Below are 20,333 nucleotides of genomic sequence, written 5' to 3' on the forward strand. Positions count from 1 at the left end.
GAAACTAATAAAAACTTGTACATCACCTCTGCAAAGACGTCTGTCAAGAATTTTGTTATAGCGAACTTTCTACTGTAGAGAAAACTTTTCAGAATTCAATATATTTCGATATTTCTGTTCAGTAACCATTCCGGCTTGGCAGATATGGTAGTGATGAGTTTTCTGCCGAATGGGTTGCGTTTTGCCACAGGTCTGTGGTACCTGACGGTGAGCGACTTGGGCGGCGGTGGAGGAGTTGCAGGCGCGACTGCTGCTAGTGTGATGATGGGTGTCGCCGCAGCTGTCTCCAGGCAGGTAATGCCTCCTTTACAGTAGCAGCCGCTACACCCACCGCACAAGTATTTCACAAAGAAAGTGACGTTATGACAACACGTGCATTAGAGAACTGTAATTTACAGTAAATGGCGTGTTTTAAAGTCTTTGCATCAAATTAGTAGGGGTGATAGATCGCGTCATGTGAAACAAGTATTTTAGAGACATAATGTTTACTGATGCTTTGTGGCGAAGCTAGGCATCATTTTTTGTTAGTTATGCCCCTGAGAGGGGCACTGCGTTGGCACTCTAATGTGAGTATGCAATGCATGTTGCCTATAGTCAACTACTATTAAAACCCCTGGTTCAGTTCCAAAATGCGTTTCTCCACTTAGAGACACTCATTCTTAATGTTTTCTAGTTGAAAATCACTATCTCAGTTTCCTAGGGTAGGCAGCATGCAGCGCACCTAGTTAGTAGATCCTGGTAGCTAGGTGAAATCTCTCATCGTCCAAGGCTGGTGAATATTAAAGGACGCTTAGTGTCGCGGGAAAGCATCAGCAAACATTTTGTCTATAACAACAGTTGTTCCTCGTGGCGTAATCTATTATCCTCAGACCTTTCATGCAAAGGCTTTGAAACAACCTGTATATCCCACTGATCAGTTTACTCCTATGCTAATTACGATAAAACTGAAGTATGCAAAAACAACATGCTCAAAAAACATTTTGCACCACCTGCACATATGCTAATGTGTGTGGGTTTAAATTCGAAGGGAGAAAGGAAAGAATGTACAAATCGCATGAAAGTGAAAAGCAGTCTTAAGGCGAAATGGAAGCACAACAATAACCTAAGTAAATGTAATTTGTTCGAATTTGCACACCCACGAAATCAAAATCTACTGTGGGTAGCATTCAATATCGTGCTGCTTCACCCTCTGCATTATTGCATGCTTGGATCTTCCTTGGCACACTGTCCACTGCCCATTAGCAAGACCTTGCTGTTCACACCTTTCCCACTTTTCGACGGCGGCCCTCTCAATGTCACCTACTGTGTGTATCGATGTGGGGGAGGGGGGGATTCAGAGATCTGCAATGACGCATTGCGTATTTCATCTGGTCCCATTCATCTTGTATCAATTTCGTGCCAGCCAGTATCGCAGGTCAATCCATTCGGTTGATTTCTATCTCCTGGAAGGAAGTCTTAACGAGTGGGTGCGATGAACTAGTGAATTATCTTTTTGAGAAACAATCCCACTGTCGAAATGTTGACAGTAGTGTTGGACAGTAGACTGGAGAATTCTGCAGCGATATTTCGCACTCCTTAAATTATTCTCGAAAGTGAGTTGCTTGATGTATGTACATGGTACCAACTCAAAACATGATTGACCCAACTCCTTGTTGGAACCTTGGAACTGTATGCCGAGGCCTTCATTGCTACTCTGGCCGCCTCCGCACTACCTTACAATGATCACCAGGCGTCAGACAAATGCCACTGAATAGAGCCTGATCTAGGGGTTCAAATGGTTCAAATGGCTCCGAGCACTATGGGACTTAACTTCTGAGGTGAACAGTTCCCTAGAACTTAGAACTAATTAAACCTAACTAACCTAAGGACATCACACACATCCATGCCCGAGGCAGGATTCGAACCTGTGACTGTGCCGGTCGCGCGGTTCCAGACTGTAGCGCCTAGAACCGCTCGGTCACTCAGGCCGGCTCTGGAGGTTCCCTTGCTCAGTTCCTTCGCGTACCACCCTACTCAAGGAGCTTGTTTATCTGGCCCTCATTAATCCGCATTTCCGATTTACCGGGGTTACTTTTTTTTACGCGAAAATGCGCGACTTACTGTTCCTACGGTACAATATATGTACAGTTGTTATAGTGGCACTGCAGGCAGCGTCGATATGGCCGGTCCCATGCTTCCAGCTACCGTTACTAAGGTCAGTGTGGATCTGTTCCTTACAGAGTTAAGAAGCTGTACCGGTAAGGATCTTCTGTTCCGGTGTTTTGAGTATTCGTACGCGAAATGGCTTTGAAGCGAAAGAAAGTAGCTGCGTAGATAAAAGTGGAAAGTGCTAAACGGTACAGACAAAGGAGAACGGCTGAAGAACGTAGCTGCAGAATACGAGATAGAGACATAAATTGCATCAGACAGGAAAAAGAACTGTAAAGAAATTGAAGGCTTCCGCGTCAAAATGATGACTAAAAACAGTTTGCAGAACTGCAGTACAATAAAGAAGCAAGAAGTGAAATACTGCATGAATCATTGCTCGTTTGGTTCAGTAAATATCAAACATGTGATTTTTATGGTTGCATCCTCTTGGGATCAAGTTACTGAACTATCGATTCTGAACTCATGGAAACCAGTATGACCTCCTATTTGTGATTCCACCACTGAAGATTCTGAAGTTTTCAACACCTCTGAAATTCTTGAAATGTTAGCAAAAAGAAAGACAATGATGATGAAGCGGACAACGAAAGTGGCGATTGAGGGGAAGAAATAATGCCTCATGCGTGGGCATCGCCCAACTGGATAAAGTCATGATTTATCTAGAACGTTGGCTGGAAGCAACTTCGGCCAAACTGATGTTAGTGAAATGTCTACGCGATCATGCTGCCCTCAAACGCCACACAAATTTGAAACAAAAGAAACTTACTATTTTAGTAAACAATCGTAAGTTGAATACAGTAACTACAGACCTTAAGTGGCTAAAAGGTGTTTTCTGTTAGTGCATGAATTAAAGATTTTTATAGTTTATTACATATCAGAGTTTTCTGAATTTAATATGATCCTGAAATGTGGATACTTAAAAGAAAGATTAAGACTGGAGGCTTTTGAAATGCGACATGGCGGAGTATGAAAAGAATAAGTAGGACGGATAGAGTGAAAAATGAAGAGGTATCGAAACGATTGGGAGGGCATAGATAAATATTGGATGTAATAAAAAGAAGAGAAGATAATTGCACTAGGCATATATTAAGAGAGAAGGAGGGGCTTATAACACCAGTCTTAGAAGGGATGTTGAAGGAAAGAGGAGGTAAGGGAAGTAGAGATTTCAGAGCGTGGATCATGTGATGGACAGCTGCACATACAGTAACATTCAGAAGAAGCAGTGGATCTGGAAATGCAAACGCAAAGGATCTGCTAAAACAGAAAAAAACTGATGATGACGATAATGATGATGATGGTACTTTCGTATTTTCGGTGATCGGTCCCACCTAGTCCCGATAAACGATATTCTCGTGTATTGTGGAAATTTGTACTGCTGGTGGTAATGACAGCACGCAGTTCCGTTGACTCTTCTTCAGGGTACCTACGTGCCATAATACACTCCTGGAAATGGAAAAAAGAACACATTGACACCGGTGTGTCAGACCCACCATATTTGCTCCGGACACTGCGAGAGGGCTGTACAAGCAATGATCACACGCACGGCACAGCGGACACACCAGGAACCGCGGTGTTGGCCGTCGAATGGCGCTAGCTGCGCAGCATTTGTGCACCGCCGCCGTCAGTGTCAGCCAGTTTGCCGTGGCATACGGAGCTCCATCGCAGTCTTTAACACTGGTAGCATTCCGCGACAGCGTGGACGTGAACCGTATGTGCAGTTGACGGACTTTGAGCGAGGGCGTATAGTGGGCATGCGGGAGGCCGGGTGGACGCACCGCCGAATTGCTCAACACGTGGGGCGTGAGGTCTCCACAGTACATCGATGTTGTCGCCAGTGGTCGGCGGAAAGTGCACGTGCCCGTCGACCTGGGACCGGACCGCAGCGACGCACGGATGACCGCCAAGACCGTAGGATCCTACGCAGTGCCGTACGGGACCGCACCGCCACTTCCCAGCAAATTAGGGACACTGTTTCTCCTGGGGTATCGGGAGGACCATTCGCAACTGTCTCCATGAAGCTGGGCTACGGTTCCGCACACCGTTAGGCCGTCTTCCGCTCACGCCCCAACATCGTGCAGCCCGCCTCCAGTGGTGTCGCGACAGGCGTGAATGGAGGGACGAATGGAGACGTGTCGTCTTCAGCGATGAGAGTCGCTTCTGCCTTGGTGCCAATGATGGTCGTATGCGTGTTTGGCGCCGTGCAGGTGAGCGCCACAATCAGGACTGCATACGACCGAGGCACACAGGGCCAACACCCGGCATCATGGTGTGGGGAGCGATCTCCTACACTGGCCGTACACCTCTGGTGATCGTCGAGGGGACACTGAATAGTGCACGGTACATCCAAACCGTCATCGAACCCATCGTTCTACCATTCCTAGACCGGCAAGGGAACTTGCTGATCCAACAGGACAATGCACGTCCGCATGTATCCCGTGCCACCCAACGTGCTCTAGAAGGTGTAAGTCAACTACCCTGGCCAGCAAGATCTCCGGATCTGTCCCCCATTGAGCATGTTTGGGACTGGATGAAGCGTCGTCTCACGCGGTCTGCACGTCCAGCACGAACGCTGGTCCAACTGAGGCGCCAGGTGGAAATGGCATGGCAAGCCGTTCCACAGGACTACATCCAGCATCTCTACGATCGTCTCCATGGGAGAATAGCAGCCTGCATTGCTGCGAAAGGTGGATATACACTGTACTAGTGCCGACATTGTGCATGCTCTGTTGCCTGTGTCTATGTGCCTGTGGTTCTGTCAGTGTGATCATGTGATGTATCTGACCCCAGGAATGTGTTAATAAAGTTTCCCCTTCCTGGGACAATGAATTCACGGTGTTCTTATTTCAATTTCCAGGATTGTATGTTGGTGGCGGTAACTACGAGGAAGATGTTCACTTTTTCGTGCTCCACAATAGCGGTTAAATCAGAGATAGAGTATACATAGAGAATCTGTGGTAAGCTATTTAGCGCACCTCTTGGTGCCACGCTGTGCTTTGAAGCGCCATATTTTCAGAACTCATTCTGTGGTTGTTTGAAAAGCGAAATGGTACGTGTGCGAAATTGTAAGATAAGCTAGTGCCGAATTTCTTTCCGAAATAATGCCTAACAATTTCACAGAGATTAAGTGCACGCACAAAAGCAATAAAACTATGAGTATGTTATTTCGGTTGAGTACTATTTAAAAATATTACCTGTTAGTGGTTTTCTAGATTTGTGTTATACTCCAGCATAGAAAGAACTTTCACGTGTTTAATTTTACGTGAATATGTGAACTTATTATTTTTCCCAAGATTTCGTAATTTCCTTACGTACTATTACGGACGATGCTTCCTTGTTTTGACTTCCGAAAACATGACGGAGGATGGCGTGAAATGTTGAAATTACGTCCCTTTAGTGTACGCTAATTCGGCTGGCAACTTCCTGTTTTGGAAACCGTTCTACATCTACGTCATTTACATCTTACGGCGTGTGGCGAAGGGTACTTACGTACCAGTGCCACTTCCTCCTTTTTACTAGTGTGTTCCAGTCGTATGCGTGTGCTTCGCGGGGTCTACGATTGCTCGTACGCTTCCGCGTGGGTTCGTATGTCTCTGATGTTATCTTGAAGGTCTTTTCGCTAGATATACGTAGGAGGAAGCAATGTATTGGGTAACTCTAACAGTAAACATCATCACGATGCATAACGCCTGTCTTGTACCGCCTACCATTGAAGTTAGCTAAGAAGCTCCGTGATAGTACCGCGCTTACCAAATGCACCTGTAACGCAAGATGCTGCTCTTCTTTGGATTTTCTCTATTTCCTCTGGAAATCTTATCTGGTACGGATCGCAGACTGACGAGCAATATTCTGTTACTGGCCAAATGAATGTTTTGTAATCTACTTTCTTTGTTGATGGCCTATATTTCCTGAGTATTCTTCCAATAAAACTCAGTTTGGCATCTGCTTACCACGAATAATTTTATGTGGTTGTTCCACTTCGAATCGCTTCATACGGATACTCCTAGATATTATATGGAAGTAACTGCTTCCAGTGATTGTTTTACAATCTTGTGATCTCACAGTAATGCATCATACTGTCTATTTACAAGCTATATGTTTATGCTGTGAATCAACTGCCACTCCCTGCACTAAGCGTCGATCCTCTGCAAGTTTTGCATTTCGTACAATTTTCTTGCGTTGCGACTTTTCTGTATACATTTTTATCATCTGATAAATGCGTCATGGAATATCCGACATTATCTACTAGGTCATTCATATATAATATGGGAAGTAATGGTTCTAAAACATTCCCTTTGGGCACGCCCAAAGTAGTTTTGCCTTTGAAGACTACTATTTGCCTCTAAAGACTCCTCTCAGTTGAGAATGACATGCTGTGTTGTGTATCCTAGAAACTCTCCCGTCAAATCATTTAGTTGGTCTCATATTCCACACGCTGTTCTTGAATAAGTTACAATACGCGAATGGTGTAAGCCTGAAATGATCCTTGGATGTTCGCTGCCATAGTGAACAGAATACACAAGTCGTGCTGTTCCGTTCACGACAGAGGCACAGCGCGCTCTTCTGAAATACGCAGGGAATCGACGCGTTATTTTTACCTCCGTTACACACATATATGCAATCAGAGACTTCCTGTGGTTAAAAGAATTTTAATTAAGAGTGTTTCGGTAAAAAAATCATGAACTGTTAATGTCGTGAGGGTGGTAATTTACTTCTCCATTAGCAGACGCAATTGTACGCTTGTTTTTATGAATGCTTCTCGATGCTTCTTATAGGATACACAGAAAGAATTAAGAAAAATTGTTGCCCGTTCAGCTTTTCACACAGTTGTCCACAACGCCAGTCACTTTGTGTGCTAGAAATAACACTAAAATGCTATAAACACGTATTTATTCCTAAGAATAAAGTGCTGGAACATCCATACATATACAAACGTAGCACTAAGATCCCAACATATACTGAGCAATAAAATCTTCGCAGATGCTTAAAGTGCTTTGTATATTTTGCTTGCCTTTCTACAGTCACCATCACATGAAAGGAAGAAACACAAGATTAGAGTTTGAGACACGTCCATAGGTGATATCTCACCATGTTTTGCTAAAATTCCCTGAGATTTGAGAGAGACTTCCCTGGCTATTCAGCACTGAAATTAAGTACTGGAGCGTGCAATATTACGCGAAGTTTGAGTAGTTTCACCTCTGATGAACTGGGACCAGTGATGTAATCACTTCCTTAATTACCACCCTAGCAGGATAGCCTTTTCACCAAGAGTTTCGATGCTTCATATTTACTGAGGAGCCCTCTGGAGCCACTATACTGTCATTGTCCTACTAGGGAGAACTGGGGAAAACTGTTCGTTTTTTCCCAAACAATAACGTCAAAACGCTCTTTTCCTACGACCGCCGGGACGACCAGACGTGAACATAAGAGACTGCCGTTTGAAAGATACTCCGTTCAGCCAGAACATTATGACCGCCGACCTACTGTCATATAAACCCGGCCAGGCGATAACAGCGTCACCTAGCGAGGAATTGCTGCTAGTCAGACTCACGCACGGTGTATGCAGTCTCACTGAGTGTGCTGTCCTTGTGTACAATGGGGAAGGCGTGCGATCTGTCTGAGTTTGACCGAGGGCAGATCGTGATGGCTCGGACGCTTGCCACGAGCATTTCGGAAACTGCACGACTTGTCGGGGTGTTCGAGTTCTGTGATGAGTGTCTTCTACCCGTGGCGAAACCAGCGTGAAACCAAGTCCAGATGTCGTCGGGTTGGGCGGCCACCCCTCATTACAGCTGTCGTACGTAGTAAGCTGGGCAGACTGGTAAAGCAGGACAGACGGCGAACCGTGGTAGAACTAACATCAGACTTTATTGCTGGGTAGAGTACAAGTGTAAAAAACAATGGCTCTGAGCGCTATGAGACTTAACAGCGGAGGTCATCAGTCCCCTAGAACTTAGAACTAATTAAACCTAACTAACCTAAGGACATCACACACATCAATGCCCGAGGTAGAGCGTTGTATGGTCTGGCGAATCCTGCTATCTTCTTCATCATGTCAATGGGAGGGCGCGAATCCGTCATCTTCTAGGGGAACAGCTCCTTGACACCTGTGCTGCGGCACGGAGACAAGCTGGTGACGGCTTAATTATCCACTGGGAACCTCTCACAAGGGCCAAAGATCTGGAGGAAAATGGTTTCTGTCTTGAAGAACGCTGGAAAGTGGAATGGGAAGAATCAGCACCACCACAAATAAACACCTTACTGAAACCGTCGACAGACCTCCAGGCTTTGGCTTACCACGTAAAACCTCGACCATCCTCAACAGGATCAGGACGGGCCACGGTCGATGTGCGGACTCTCTACACAAATGGGGAAGAGCACCATCCCCAAAGTGCGACTGCGGCGGTGAGAAGCAGACGATCTGGCACATCATTGCAGAGTGCCCTCTGAGAGCCTACTCAGGTCAAACAACGGACTTCCTGGATGCGACTCGAAGTGCAGTTCTATATATTAAAAACCTAAATGTTAATTTGAAATTATATATATGTTGTTCATGACATAACTGTATTTAATTCTTTATGTCTTATTTTTAATGCCAAAGTTATAAAGTTATTGCAGCAGCTTATTTCTCTATAAACGTGATGTGTACTTGCCATACGCTAAATAGATAAATATCCACTGGGAAAAATTTACGTGTGCACTTTCGCAATTATGGACGACTACGGAGACAGCATGGCGCACTATTTCAGCAAGAGTCTTCCAACAGCGCGTTGAGTACACGCCACGTCGAGTTGCTATACTACCTATGGTAGTTTTACTGACAGTGAATGAACAGGCTTGCATAGCATAGAGTAGCGTTGACTGACGCATCAGAGCAGTCTTTGGACAGAAGTGTTCTTCTGTTGCAGTGTTAACTACAACACATATGAGAGAAGCTTTGTGTGGAGTTTCGGGATGGCCGAGCGGTTCCAAGCGCTATAGTCTGAAACCGTGTGACCGCTACGGTTGTAGGTTCGAATCCTGCCTCGGGCATGGATGTGTGTGATGTCCTTAGATTAGTTAGGTTTAAGTAGTTCTAAGTTCTAGGGGACTGATGACCTCAGAAGGTAAGTTCAATAGTGTTCAAAGCCATTTGAACCATTGTGTCTGGAGTCTGTGAGTCGGTTGTTATTGTTGGAGTAAATGACGGCTGTCCAAAGCTCCATACTGAGAGACCCGTCTTCGGCAGATGCGATGCGTGTGCGCGCTTTGCCTGCCTGGCGCGTGTGGGAGGGCGGGCTTGGACGTCCTGCGCGTGGCGCTGCTGTGCTGGGCCGTGGAGGGCCCGCTGCAGGGGATGGCCTACTCGGCGGGAGAGCTGGCGCGCACCTTCTCCTGCTCGGCCGCGCTCGCCTACAACCTCACCAGCACGCGCGTCCACCTCATGGTGGCGCCCTTCCAGCAGGCGCTCCTCTCCACCAAGGTCAGCGCCGCCTCCATCACTCTCTGTGTTGTGACCTCACGAAACTACTGTCATCCGATACAACTGTGGGTTCTTTGATTGTGCTGAGAGATGGCGCAGTGCAACTGCATCGTACAAAATATTATTTCACTATATTACAAGAATGAAAAAAATATTTACTTAACGTTATGCAGACCGTTTCCAAAGGGATGTGCAAAATTTATGTTGTGTTATGTCCGCACTATAACACAACAAATATTCCGCGTTAACCAAATTTATTTGACCTTCTGTCACTCAAAACAAAACTTAAGTTCTACTACACAACACTTCGCTGCCTGTAGCGCCAAGGAGAAATCAGAGTCACTAGGAGAGGATACAAGTCCAAACCACTGCAAACCAGTCGATACCGACGGGTCGCAAGTTTCCAGCCATGGAGGCCACAGTATGGTTCGGTCGTCGTGAATCCAGCAGCCAGGTAGTAACACAGTAATCGGCAAAGGTTGAAGTGGTTTAACGGGCTCAGGGAGCTCGCTTAAATCCGCAGGTCCGGCCAATCAGAGTGCTGGTAGATGGCGCCCTTATACGGTTGCTCACTCTGGTGGCAAGGGCAGCGCCGTCAGGGTAATCCGTATCCATAGTGGTGTGTACGCTGCCGCTAACCCCACGACGACGCGTTCACTTGCGCCAGTTGTTGACATCGTGTGCGGCGCCAGCGGTACTCGCTGTATGCCGCGCGTGTTGTAGCACGCCTCGCCGAGTTGACGGCTGCTGTGCGGCGGCCGATACAAACGCATCCCTTGATAAACACGAATTTCTTCTCTTGAAGTATAAAGATCACAAAGTTCTGAAATATAGTTCTTTTTAAGACATGAGTAACACATGTATACTATTATGCGATTTTGCCTGCTGGATATGAGGTCATGAACTGAGCTTAGCAATTCCATGATTTGCTGTATGGGCCTCCTTGCAGTGGCGCTTTGACGCTGGGATGGGGGTGTGGTTCCGCTAGCACCTCACATTCGGCGGTGCAGATCGCTGGAGATATCAGTAACTTCTGTGGTACTGATGCGAGTTGTCGACTTTGGTATCACACTGCGATCTTAGGACGATACCACACTCTGCATCTGGACGAGTTACTTCAGGTTGATTCATCCTATTTCATACGACCATACCGTCTACAGCAGCCTATTTCAGCTTGACATTCCCACCTCAGGTAGCCGGGCAGCTACGGGCAATGAGTGTGGAGGTTTTTTTTTGGGGGGGGGGGGGGTGATAGAAAGCTGGTGGACAGGCATGTCCCATGCATGCAACAGTCGCATTGGCTGAGTGCCTGCAGGCAGGGTTCACTCAGTGCCTCGTAAGTGCACAGAATGCATGCTAATGGGCCAGGCCACCGGGAGAGTAGCCTATACGAAGTGCACCTACCTGTGGTTGAGCTGAGGGGAATCCATTAAAATCTGCAACCTATGTGGCAGCGTTCGAATTGCCTCTTCTACGAGAATGAAGACACAAACTTAGGGTGCGTTTTAACTCATGCGTACCACTATCCATAGGTACAGATCCAAAAGGGCAAAGAGGTGTAATGGAGGTCACGATATTCTGTTTCTATACGTATTAATTCCCAAAATTTTCATCTATCAGAGAGTAAAGTAGCAATTAGCAAAGAGTCTCAAAAATCGTAAAAGTTCTAAAAAATTGCGAGTTACGGTTAACTCATGATACATTTCAGTTGCTTTTCTGAAGATTGGCTCTTTTGCATTGTTCTGAGGTATGACTGCAGAAAATACATCGATAGAAAAAAAATCTCAGCACCAATAAGGGGGTGTGCGACATAAATTAAAATTGGTAGGCATATTTCTACATCTTAAAGGTAATGTTTACTAAAATTTTGCGCCAGTTGCATAAGAGTGACGCTGCTAGTGCCACTTTAAGGACACGAATCAGGTTTGCTTCAAACACACATTGTAAGGGTCATGAGCGTTAGTTACCTTTGCGATTGGACGTGGTGAGTTGATGTTACTCTAGAATGCCTTTAAGGCGACAAAGAGGCAATTGTCAACAAGTTTGAACGACGTGGAGTAACAGGGCTACGAGAATCTCGATGTTCCTTCTGCGATTTGCAGAAAGACTTGTCAAGAATGTATCCGCTATACGTGACCGCTAGCAGTGGTGATCACCAGAATGTATGGTCTCAAGAATACCGGGCTTCAGATGGCCACTTGACACTGCCCAGAGGGAAAACCATCACGTTCGGCGTAAGACCCTGGCGCATTGTACTGCATCTGCAGCGGGAACCTGAGCAGTAGTTGGCACCACAGCGACACAACGAACTGTTACATATTAGTTGCTTCAAGGACAGCAACGAGCCAGACGCCCTGTAGCCAGCTTTCCACTGACCCCAATCCACTGCCATTTGCGACTTTCCTGGTGTCAAGCGAGGACTCATTTGAGGGCAGCTAGATGTCTGTTGTGTTTTGGCTTGTTCAAATGGCTCTGAGCACTATGGGACTTAACATCGGTGCTCATCAGTCCCCTAGAACTTAGAACTACTTAAACCTAACTAACCTAAGGACATGACACACATCCACGCCCAAGGCAGGATTCGAACCTGCGAAAAGTTGATTCTGCCTCGATGCCAGTGAAGGTCTTGTATTGGTTAGAAGAGGCCAGTTGAGGACCTGCACCCAACCCGTCTGCATGTTGGACACATTGGACATCATGATCTGTTGTCCGATTTCGCATGACAGGAGGAGCACTATCGTGGTTCTCCCACGCACCTTGACCGCAAGTTTGTCCACCAGTCTGCTGATTCGACTTCTTGTGCTGTCATTCATAAACAACATTCCAACAGATGTCTCCCATCAGGATAATGCTCGCCCACAGACTGCTGTTGTAACCCAACATGTTGTACAAAGTGTCGACTTGTTGCCTTGGCCTGCTCGATCACTAGATCTGCATCCAATCGAGCACATACGGGACATATCGGACTATAACTCCAACGTCATCCACAAAACACCATTAACCGTCCCTGTATTGACCGCTCAAGTGCAAAAGACGTTTAACTCCGTCCCATAAGCTGACATCTGGCACCTATAGTAAACAATGAATGCACGTCTGCACATTTGCATTCAACATACTTGCGGCTACATTGGTTATTAATGTAATAACAATTCACGTTTGCAATGACTTTTGCCACGCTGTTCCTATGATCTCGCAATGCCAATGACTTACATATGTTAGCTAGACAAATGTGTTCTGGAAATTTCATTCCGCTCCATTAATTATTTTTTGGTGTTGCGATTTTTTCCGCCAGCAAAAGACGTCCAGTCAGCAAAAAACGTTCATTCACAAGATGGCCATATCTGCTGCTAACAACAAATCTGCCACAGTTTATGACGCCATATGTGGAACCAACAAACCACTGGAAGTTGCGTAAGGCAAGAGCGAAGCAGACACACTCCAAAAAGAAGTAAGAAAAAAATATCAATGATATTGAATTCCTGAAAGTGGATAGAAATGCATGAAACAGCATTGCCCTTTGATTATGGTCGAAATAGAGAGGATATAAAATGTAGACTGGCAATGGCAAGGAAAGCGTTTCTGAAGAACAGAAATTTGTTAACATCGAGTATACTAGATTTAAGTGTCAGGAAGGCGTTTCTGAAAGTATTTGTATGGAGTGTAGCCATTTATGGAAGTGAAACATGGACGATAACTGGTTTGGACAAGAAGCGAATATAAGCTTTCGTAATGTGGTGCTACAGAAGAATGCTGAAGATTAGATGGGTAGATCATATAACTAATGAGGATGTACTGAATAGGATTGGGGAGAAGAGAAGTTTGTGGCACAACTTGGCTAGAAGAAGGGATCGGTTGGTAGGACATGTTCTGAGGCATCAAGGGATCACCAATTTAGTATTGGAGGGCAGCGTGGAGGGTAAAAATCATAGAGGGAGACCAAGAGATGAATACACTAAGCAGATTCAGAAGGATGTAGGTTGCAGTAGGTACTGGGAGATGAAGAAGTTTGCACAGGATAGAGTAGCATGGAGAGCTGCATCAAACCAGTCTCAGGACTGAAGACCACAACAGCAACATATGCCCGCATAGCAGTAGTCTCCATACTTCTGTTTACGATCTTAGTACTAAGTGAAACAGCATGTAAATTATGATGTTGTCAAGTCTGCGATAGTTTGTTTGTCACACAGTTCTTAAATCGACTGTATGGCATAGGTACTTCTCAAATTGTGAACAAAAGTCTTTCAAATGATGTAAACCCTCTGATAAATAAAGTGAAGCACCAAGAAGACATGGTTGAATGTCAGTGCAGCTCTGAGCACGTACCCACCATAGACGAGTATATAAATCATTAAAATTGCAGTTCTACGTCAGAGATAGAACGTGTGCCAGCGTGCATTAGTGATGTTTAGGTTTGTCATCGTTGATAGGCCTGGTAGGATATGTGATGGGCGTGAAAAGTATCAGATGTTGCGTGAAGGGCAGGCAATGGCTGCATATTCGTATGAGACGATGTTATCAGCACCTGACCCAGTTTGAAAAGTCGCCATTTAGGCAGCTGTTCGAATCGTGTTATATCCTGATTCGCGGGGCAGCGACATGTGACAGTGACCCAATGTTGGCCTCCACGGCAACATGAGGGCAGGCATACTCGTTGTCAAAGTTGACAACAAGTGGTATCGCCATACTGTACGTGAGCATATCGTACCCTCTCACGTGTGCACTTGCCATCTAAATACAAGTAATGATCTCTTTGTAACATTCTGTGTCATCTTCCACCATGGGTCGGAGACTAGCAGCAGCCGGACTGGGGAATAGCTGACCCCTGTGTAAGCTGTTGTTAACACCACTACACAAAGATCTGCGTTTGGGGTGGCACCATGACCGAGAAGCATCGTCTGCTCACGAAAGGCGCCTCTTTATGATCAACGATGAATTGCGGTTCTGCTCGACCCCAGATGACCACTTTCAGCGATATGGGGGCGACCTGGGAATAGATGTCATTCTTCCAATGTTTTGGAGAGGCACAGCAATATTACTCGTGGTATCATGGTGTGAAAAGCCAACGGTTATGACTTCAGGTCACAGCTGGTTGCAGTTAAGGGAGTATTGCAGTTTTCAACATTACATGCTGGTTCACTCATGGCACGTTATGAACTGTCTGTGTGATATTGAGGAACTTCCGTGGCTAGCAAGATCCCCAGATCTGACCCCGACAGAATATGTAGTGGGACCAGCTCCAACGTGAACTTCGTCCAAGTGCCGGCATCCAATATGTTACAACAGTTGTGGGCCAGCTTATCTCACGAGGAGATGCAACAGCTTTATAACACCCATTCTAACCGAATCAAAATGGTTCAAATGGCTCTGAGCACTATGTGACTTAACTTCGGAGGTCATCAGTCGCCTAGAACTTAGAACTAATTAAACCTAACTAACCTAAGGACATCCAACACATCCATGCCCGAGGCAGGATTCGAACCTGCGACCGTATCGGTCTCTCGGTACCAGACTGTAGCGCCCAGAACCGCACGGCCAATCCGACCGGCCTAAACGGATCAGTACACGGGTCTAGACAACAGAAGGTGCAACATCATACAGACGAGTGGGCTCATACTTACACGTTCTTTGCACATCCTACTCGGTTTTGTAATGACTAAAATAACAACACATACCCTCTCAACCCGTGAAGTTTCACGTCGTTTCCCCCTCCCCTTCTTAGTGCTTTACATTCCTTGTCAGGTACTGTATTTCTCTAAGTTACAGTTCCTTCGAAGTTTGCTAAAGCGAAATACTGAAGTGCTAATTTAAACATTGTGTTATTACTTTATTATTAATATTATTATTATACTCTTATTGTGTTATTTTACTGTCATTAATCTTAAACTCTTCGGCATTTGTGATTCGTTAAAAGTAGGGGTGTCAGTACATTATATTGGACTGGACGGGTAGCGACAAGCTGTGACCCCCTCCGGAACCGAATAATGGATCTACTCCCAGAACAAAATTTTTATTTTAAAAATACTATCCGATTTTACAAAGGTATATCTTTTATGTGCTCTCACATAGAATCTTGGGTTACATTTTATAACTTCGTTTTGTATCTACGTCTAGACGCATCATACTTCCTATTTTGTGTGTAGCAGAGGGAAAAATGATTGTCGATAAGCCCCCGTATGAACTCTTTAGTTCGCTGATTTTTCCCGTCGTGGGAATTTCGCGATGCGTCTGTGGGGGGAAGTGATATGTTGTAAGACCGTTCTTCGAACTAAGACCTCTCCGTGATGCGCAACGAAGATCTTCAGTGTCTGTCGATAGACTTCGTTGAGCATCACAGTGACACTCTCGCACCGACTAAACAATCCCTCGATGATTCGCAGTGCTCCTCGTTGGTCCTTCACTATACCTTCTGTTAATCTAAACCGGCGAGGATCCCAGACTGTTGAGCAGCACTCAGAAATTGATCGTACAAATGTTTCGCAATCCACTTCTTCCGTGGATGAAATTCCTTTTTGTAAGACTGTTTCAATGAGTTTCAATCTGGAATCTGATGTTTCTACAATGGTCATTTCACTTTAAGTCGCTCCAGATGGTTATTTGTAGATATTTTATGGTAGTTACTATTTCCAGTGTTTTGTCGCTAATAATGAATCCGAAAAACAGAGGATTAAAGAGTAAAGGATCAAAGTTTTTATTTACATTACATTCATGTTCAATGCGGCTTCCACCAGATGCGTGGCGAACAACATGGCGTAGTCAGCCTCGCCCCATTTTTTTGGCAGCCTATTTGGAGTTACCGCAATCAGTGCTGTTGGTATGCGCCGTCGCAGTTCCCCCAAAATTGTTGGAAAGGAAGGCAAATTGTTTTTCACAAACCTCACAAGAAATCACTTACTTTAAGGTCAGCTGACCTGACAAATGGTGCAATGCGAGGTCTATATGCACCTTAAGGACGATCCAGTGTTGAGGGAGCTTCTTTTTAAGATATGCTCCTACAAAAGTACACTTCTGGCCATTAAAATTGCTACACCAAGAAGATGACGTGCTACAGACGCTAAATTTAACCAAGAGGAATACGATACTGTGATATGGAAATGATTAGCTTTTCAGAGCATTCACACAAGGTTGGCGCTGGTGGCGACACCTACGTCGTGCTGACATGAGGAAAGTTTCCAACCGATTTCTTATACACAAACAGCAGTTGACCGGCGTTGCCTGGTGAAACGTTGTTGTGATGCCTTGTGTAAGGGGGAGAATTGCGTACCATCACGTTTCCGACTTTGATAAAGGTCGGATTGCAGCCTATCGCGATTGCGGTTTATCATATCGCGACATTGGTGCTTGCGTTGGTCGAGATCCAATGACTGTTAGCAGAATATGGAATCGGTGGGTTCAGGAGGGTAATACGGAATGCCGTGCTGGATCCCAACGGCCTCTTATCACTAGCAGTCGAGATGACAGGCATCTTATCCGCATGCCTGTAACGGATCGTGCAGCCACGTCTCGATCCCTGAGTCAACAGATGGGGACGTTTGCAAGACAACAACCATCTGTACGAACAGTTCGACGACGTTTGCAGCAGCATGGACTATCAGTTCGGAGACCGTGGCTGCGGTTACCCTTGACGCTGCATCACAGGTAGGAGTGCCTGCGATGGTGTACTCAACGACTAACCTGGGTGCACGAATGGCAAAACGTCATTTTTTCGGATGAATCCAGGTTCTGTTTACAGCATCATGATGGTCGCATCCGTGTTTGGCGACATCGCGGTGAACGCACATTGGAATCGTGTATTCGTCATCGTCATACTGGCGCATCACGCGGTGTGATGGTATGGAGTGCCACGTCTCGGTCACCTCTTTTTCGCATTGACGGCACTTTGAACAGTGGAGTTATATTTCAGATTTTTTACGACCCGTGGCTCTACCCTTCATTCGATCCCTGCGGAACACTATATTTCAGCAGGATAATGCACGACCGCATGTTGCAGGTCCTGTACGGGCCTTTCTGGATACAGAAAATGTTTGACTGCTGCCCTGACCCGCACATTCTCCAGATCTCTCACCAATTGAAAACGTCTGGTCAATGGTGGCCGAGCAACTGGTTCGTCACAATACGCCAGTCACTACTCTTGATGAACTGTGATATCGTGTTGAAGCTGCATGGGCAGCTATACCTGTACACGCCATCCAAGATCTGTTTGAGTCAATGCCCAGACGTATCGAGGCTTTCATTGCTGCCAGAGGCGGTTGTTCTGGGTACTGATTTCTCAGGCTCTATGCACCCAAATTGCGTGAAAATGTAATCACGTGTCCGTTCTAGTATAATATATCTGTCCAATGAATACCCGTTTATCATCTTCATTTCTTCTTGGTGTAGCAATTTTAATGGCCAGTAGTGTATTATTCGTTATTTCCCAAAATATCATTACATAAAAAGACAGTTCAATTACAGACTTAACCTACTCGAAATCTGATCAAGGCAGAGCAGCGAATTTAATGTGTCCAGGCCTTCGAAAGGCTACCCGAACTTTGTTTATTAATTATTATTTCTACCTATACTGAATTAAAATATACGCAAATTGCGATCGAAATTTGCTAATCCTCCTTTAAAAAATCAGAAAATATTGTTTGTTTACAATGTGCTGACTTGTCTGAAATGAGGACTGGAGTGTTGCAGAGCCTGTGTTGCGGCAGGTGGACACTAGCGAGGCGCGGCGCGCCCTGGGATCTGTGCGGGGCGTCGTGGAGCCACTGCGCGCAGAGCTGGAGGGCGGCGTCGTTCCTCTGGAGCACAACGACTACCTGGACGAGCTGCAGGTAACCTCACCCCTCTTTCCCAGACAGGCTATAGTGGGCAGCCAACCGCGAATTTACTTTCAAAACTTTCTCTTAAGAATTTACTTTATTTACTAGCGATTCATCAAAAATATTGACTCATTTAACCACACTATGTGAGCGAGGAAGTCGTTGCCAGGAGTAACTGATGAAATCAAAATGAAATTGCTTTTAACAAATGGGAATTTTATTCCTAAAACTTGTTAAATAAAACAGATTTAAAATTATAACCAGAAAGTACCCTCGAAATATCAAGTTACAATTTATTCAGAGGCAGAAAGAAACAAATATTTGACTGTATGAACTTTCGGGCTGAGAACCTTGCCGCTCCCTTTTGAATTCGACGCAGTCACGACCGCTCATAACAACCTCTGAAAGACTATACAGGTGCAAAACTGCAACACACCAGATTATGTTAAGTAAAAGTTTTTAACAATTCACACAAGCACACAAACTATTCTCCCCCTAGGAGGGATGGAAATGGTACAAAACACTAAAATTAAAAGATTAACTTGCCACCGAAGGTACAACTTGATTTTAACTTCTAAGAAAAGTCTTACGGTGAAACGGTGGTAACTTAATATACTAAAATGACCATTTAAATAAAAGCGCATGAAATGCAATCTTATATAAAATTGTACACGGTTGGCCAAACAAGTTCAGATGCTCTACAGTACGCATATATCGCCTCTCAAGATGATAGGCAAGTGAAAAACATATTTCAGGAATTAGGCCGTTACACTCCAAGCAATAAATTCGTTAACACACCGAATCCGAGAGACAGGACAGAGGCAGCTCCGTACGGCAGGCAGACACTAATTGCCAAACAAAAGCGGAAGAGAGACAGACGAGAAAACTGGGGACGAGAGACTGACCAAGAAGACAAGTAAAATTTAACAAGAGTAAATCACACAACATATCACCATTTCTGGAGATCTGACGTAGCACCCCCCAAATCACTCTCCCGAACCATCCGCTGCCAGCCGCTTCTACGGACGCAGGAAGGCGCGCCGATCTCCTTTCTCACGGCGTCGCAGCTCGCACCGGCCAGACTGATGTCGTGGGTTTACTCGTGTTGCTCTCGTGTCGACCGCTAAGTCACTAATACCCGCTATACGCCGCGGCCCACTGGATTCACTTGGTGATCTCACATGCGCCGACGCTCAAGACGGACAAGTAATCGCGTGTCTCAGTGCGCGACCGACCAACCGACCGATCCAACCGCCAATGACCGTTGCCCGAACAACTCGAGCAGACTGGCGGCCTAACGCGCAGACTCAGATGCATGAACTAAGCCTATACCGGACTACCACTCGCTGAGTTCTCTTACTGGCGGAGTGGAAAGACTCTCGTTTTGCCGGCTTTAAAGATTGATCCGAACGAAAGGCATACTAGCACTCCGGACGACAAACAGACACTAACTGCCTCACAAATTCGGACGAGAGACAGACTAGCAAGCTGGGGACGAGAGACTGACCCAGACTGACCGGCGAGCTCATAGCGCCCCTTAAATGCACGTGAACAGGCAACCTTCTCCTCTCTTCCACCAGAGGGAGACACCAAAGCTGCGATTTCCACAGCGGCGCCACCGCCAGAAACGGAGGGCGACTGCTTCACACTACACTCTTCAAAACAGCAATTTTTACTACGGCTCAGGCAGAAATGCAGATATTTCTATTGGCAATTGAGAATAGTGTACTGAACACATTACGTTAATATTCACTTCATTTGCTGATTAGTGATTAGAGATGTTAGGAGTAGTACGTTTTTGGGTTGATTAGTATCTCCAAGTGCATGTGGCAAGACCAAAACATTAATGCTTATTTTCCCTTGGGCACTTGGGCAGCAGGGCTGGTGTTAAAGTGTGGACAGATGGACGCAAAACGGTTAGTCTA

At 45.6% G+C, this 20,333-nt stretch overlaps 1 protein-coding gene across 1 annotated transcript in view; it reads left to right on the top strand.

Moving 5' to 3' along the window:
* Positions 1 to 144: 144 nt before the first annotated feature.
* LOC126361248 (protein sneaky) overlaps positions 145 to 20,333 on the top strand; it is a 260,828-nt gene continuing 240,639 nt past the window's right edge. Inside the window, exons 1-3 of the mRNA XM_050007779.1 lie at positions 145 to 294; positions 9,371 to 9,604; positions 18,298 to 18,420. Of these exons, the coding sequence (XP_049863736.1) occupies positions 145 to 294; positions 9,371 to 9,604; positions 18,298 to 18,420 (507 nt within the window). The remainder of the gene's footprint in view (positions 295 to 9,370; positions 9,605 to 18,297; positions 18,421 to 20,333) is intronic.

This window comes from Schistocerca gregaria, chromosome 1 (genome assembly GCF_023897955.1).
Source record: "Schistocerca gregaria isolate iqSchGreg1 chromosome 1, iqSchGreg1.2, whole genome shotgun sequence".
Taxonomy (NCBI): Eukaryota; Metazoa; Arthropoda; class Insecta; order Orthoptera; family Acrididae; genus Schistocerca; species Schistocerca gregaria.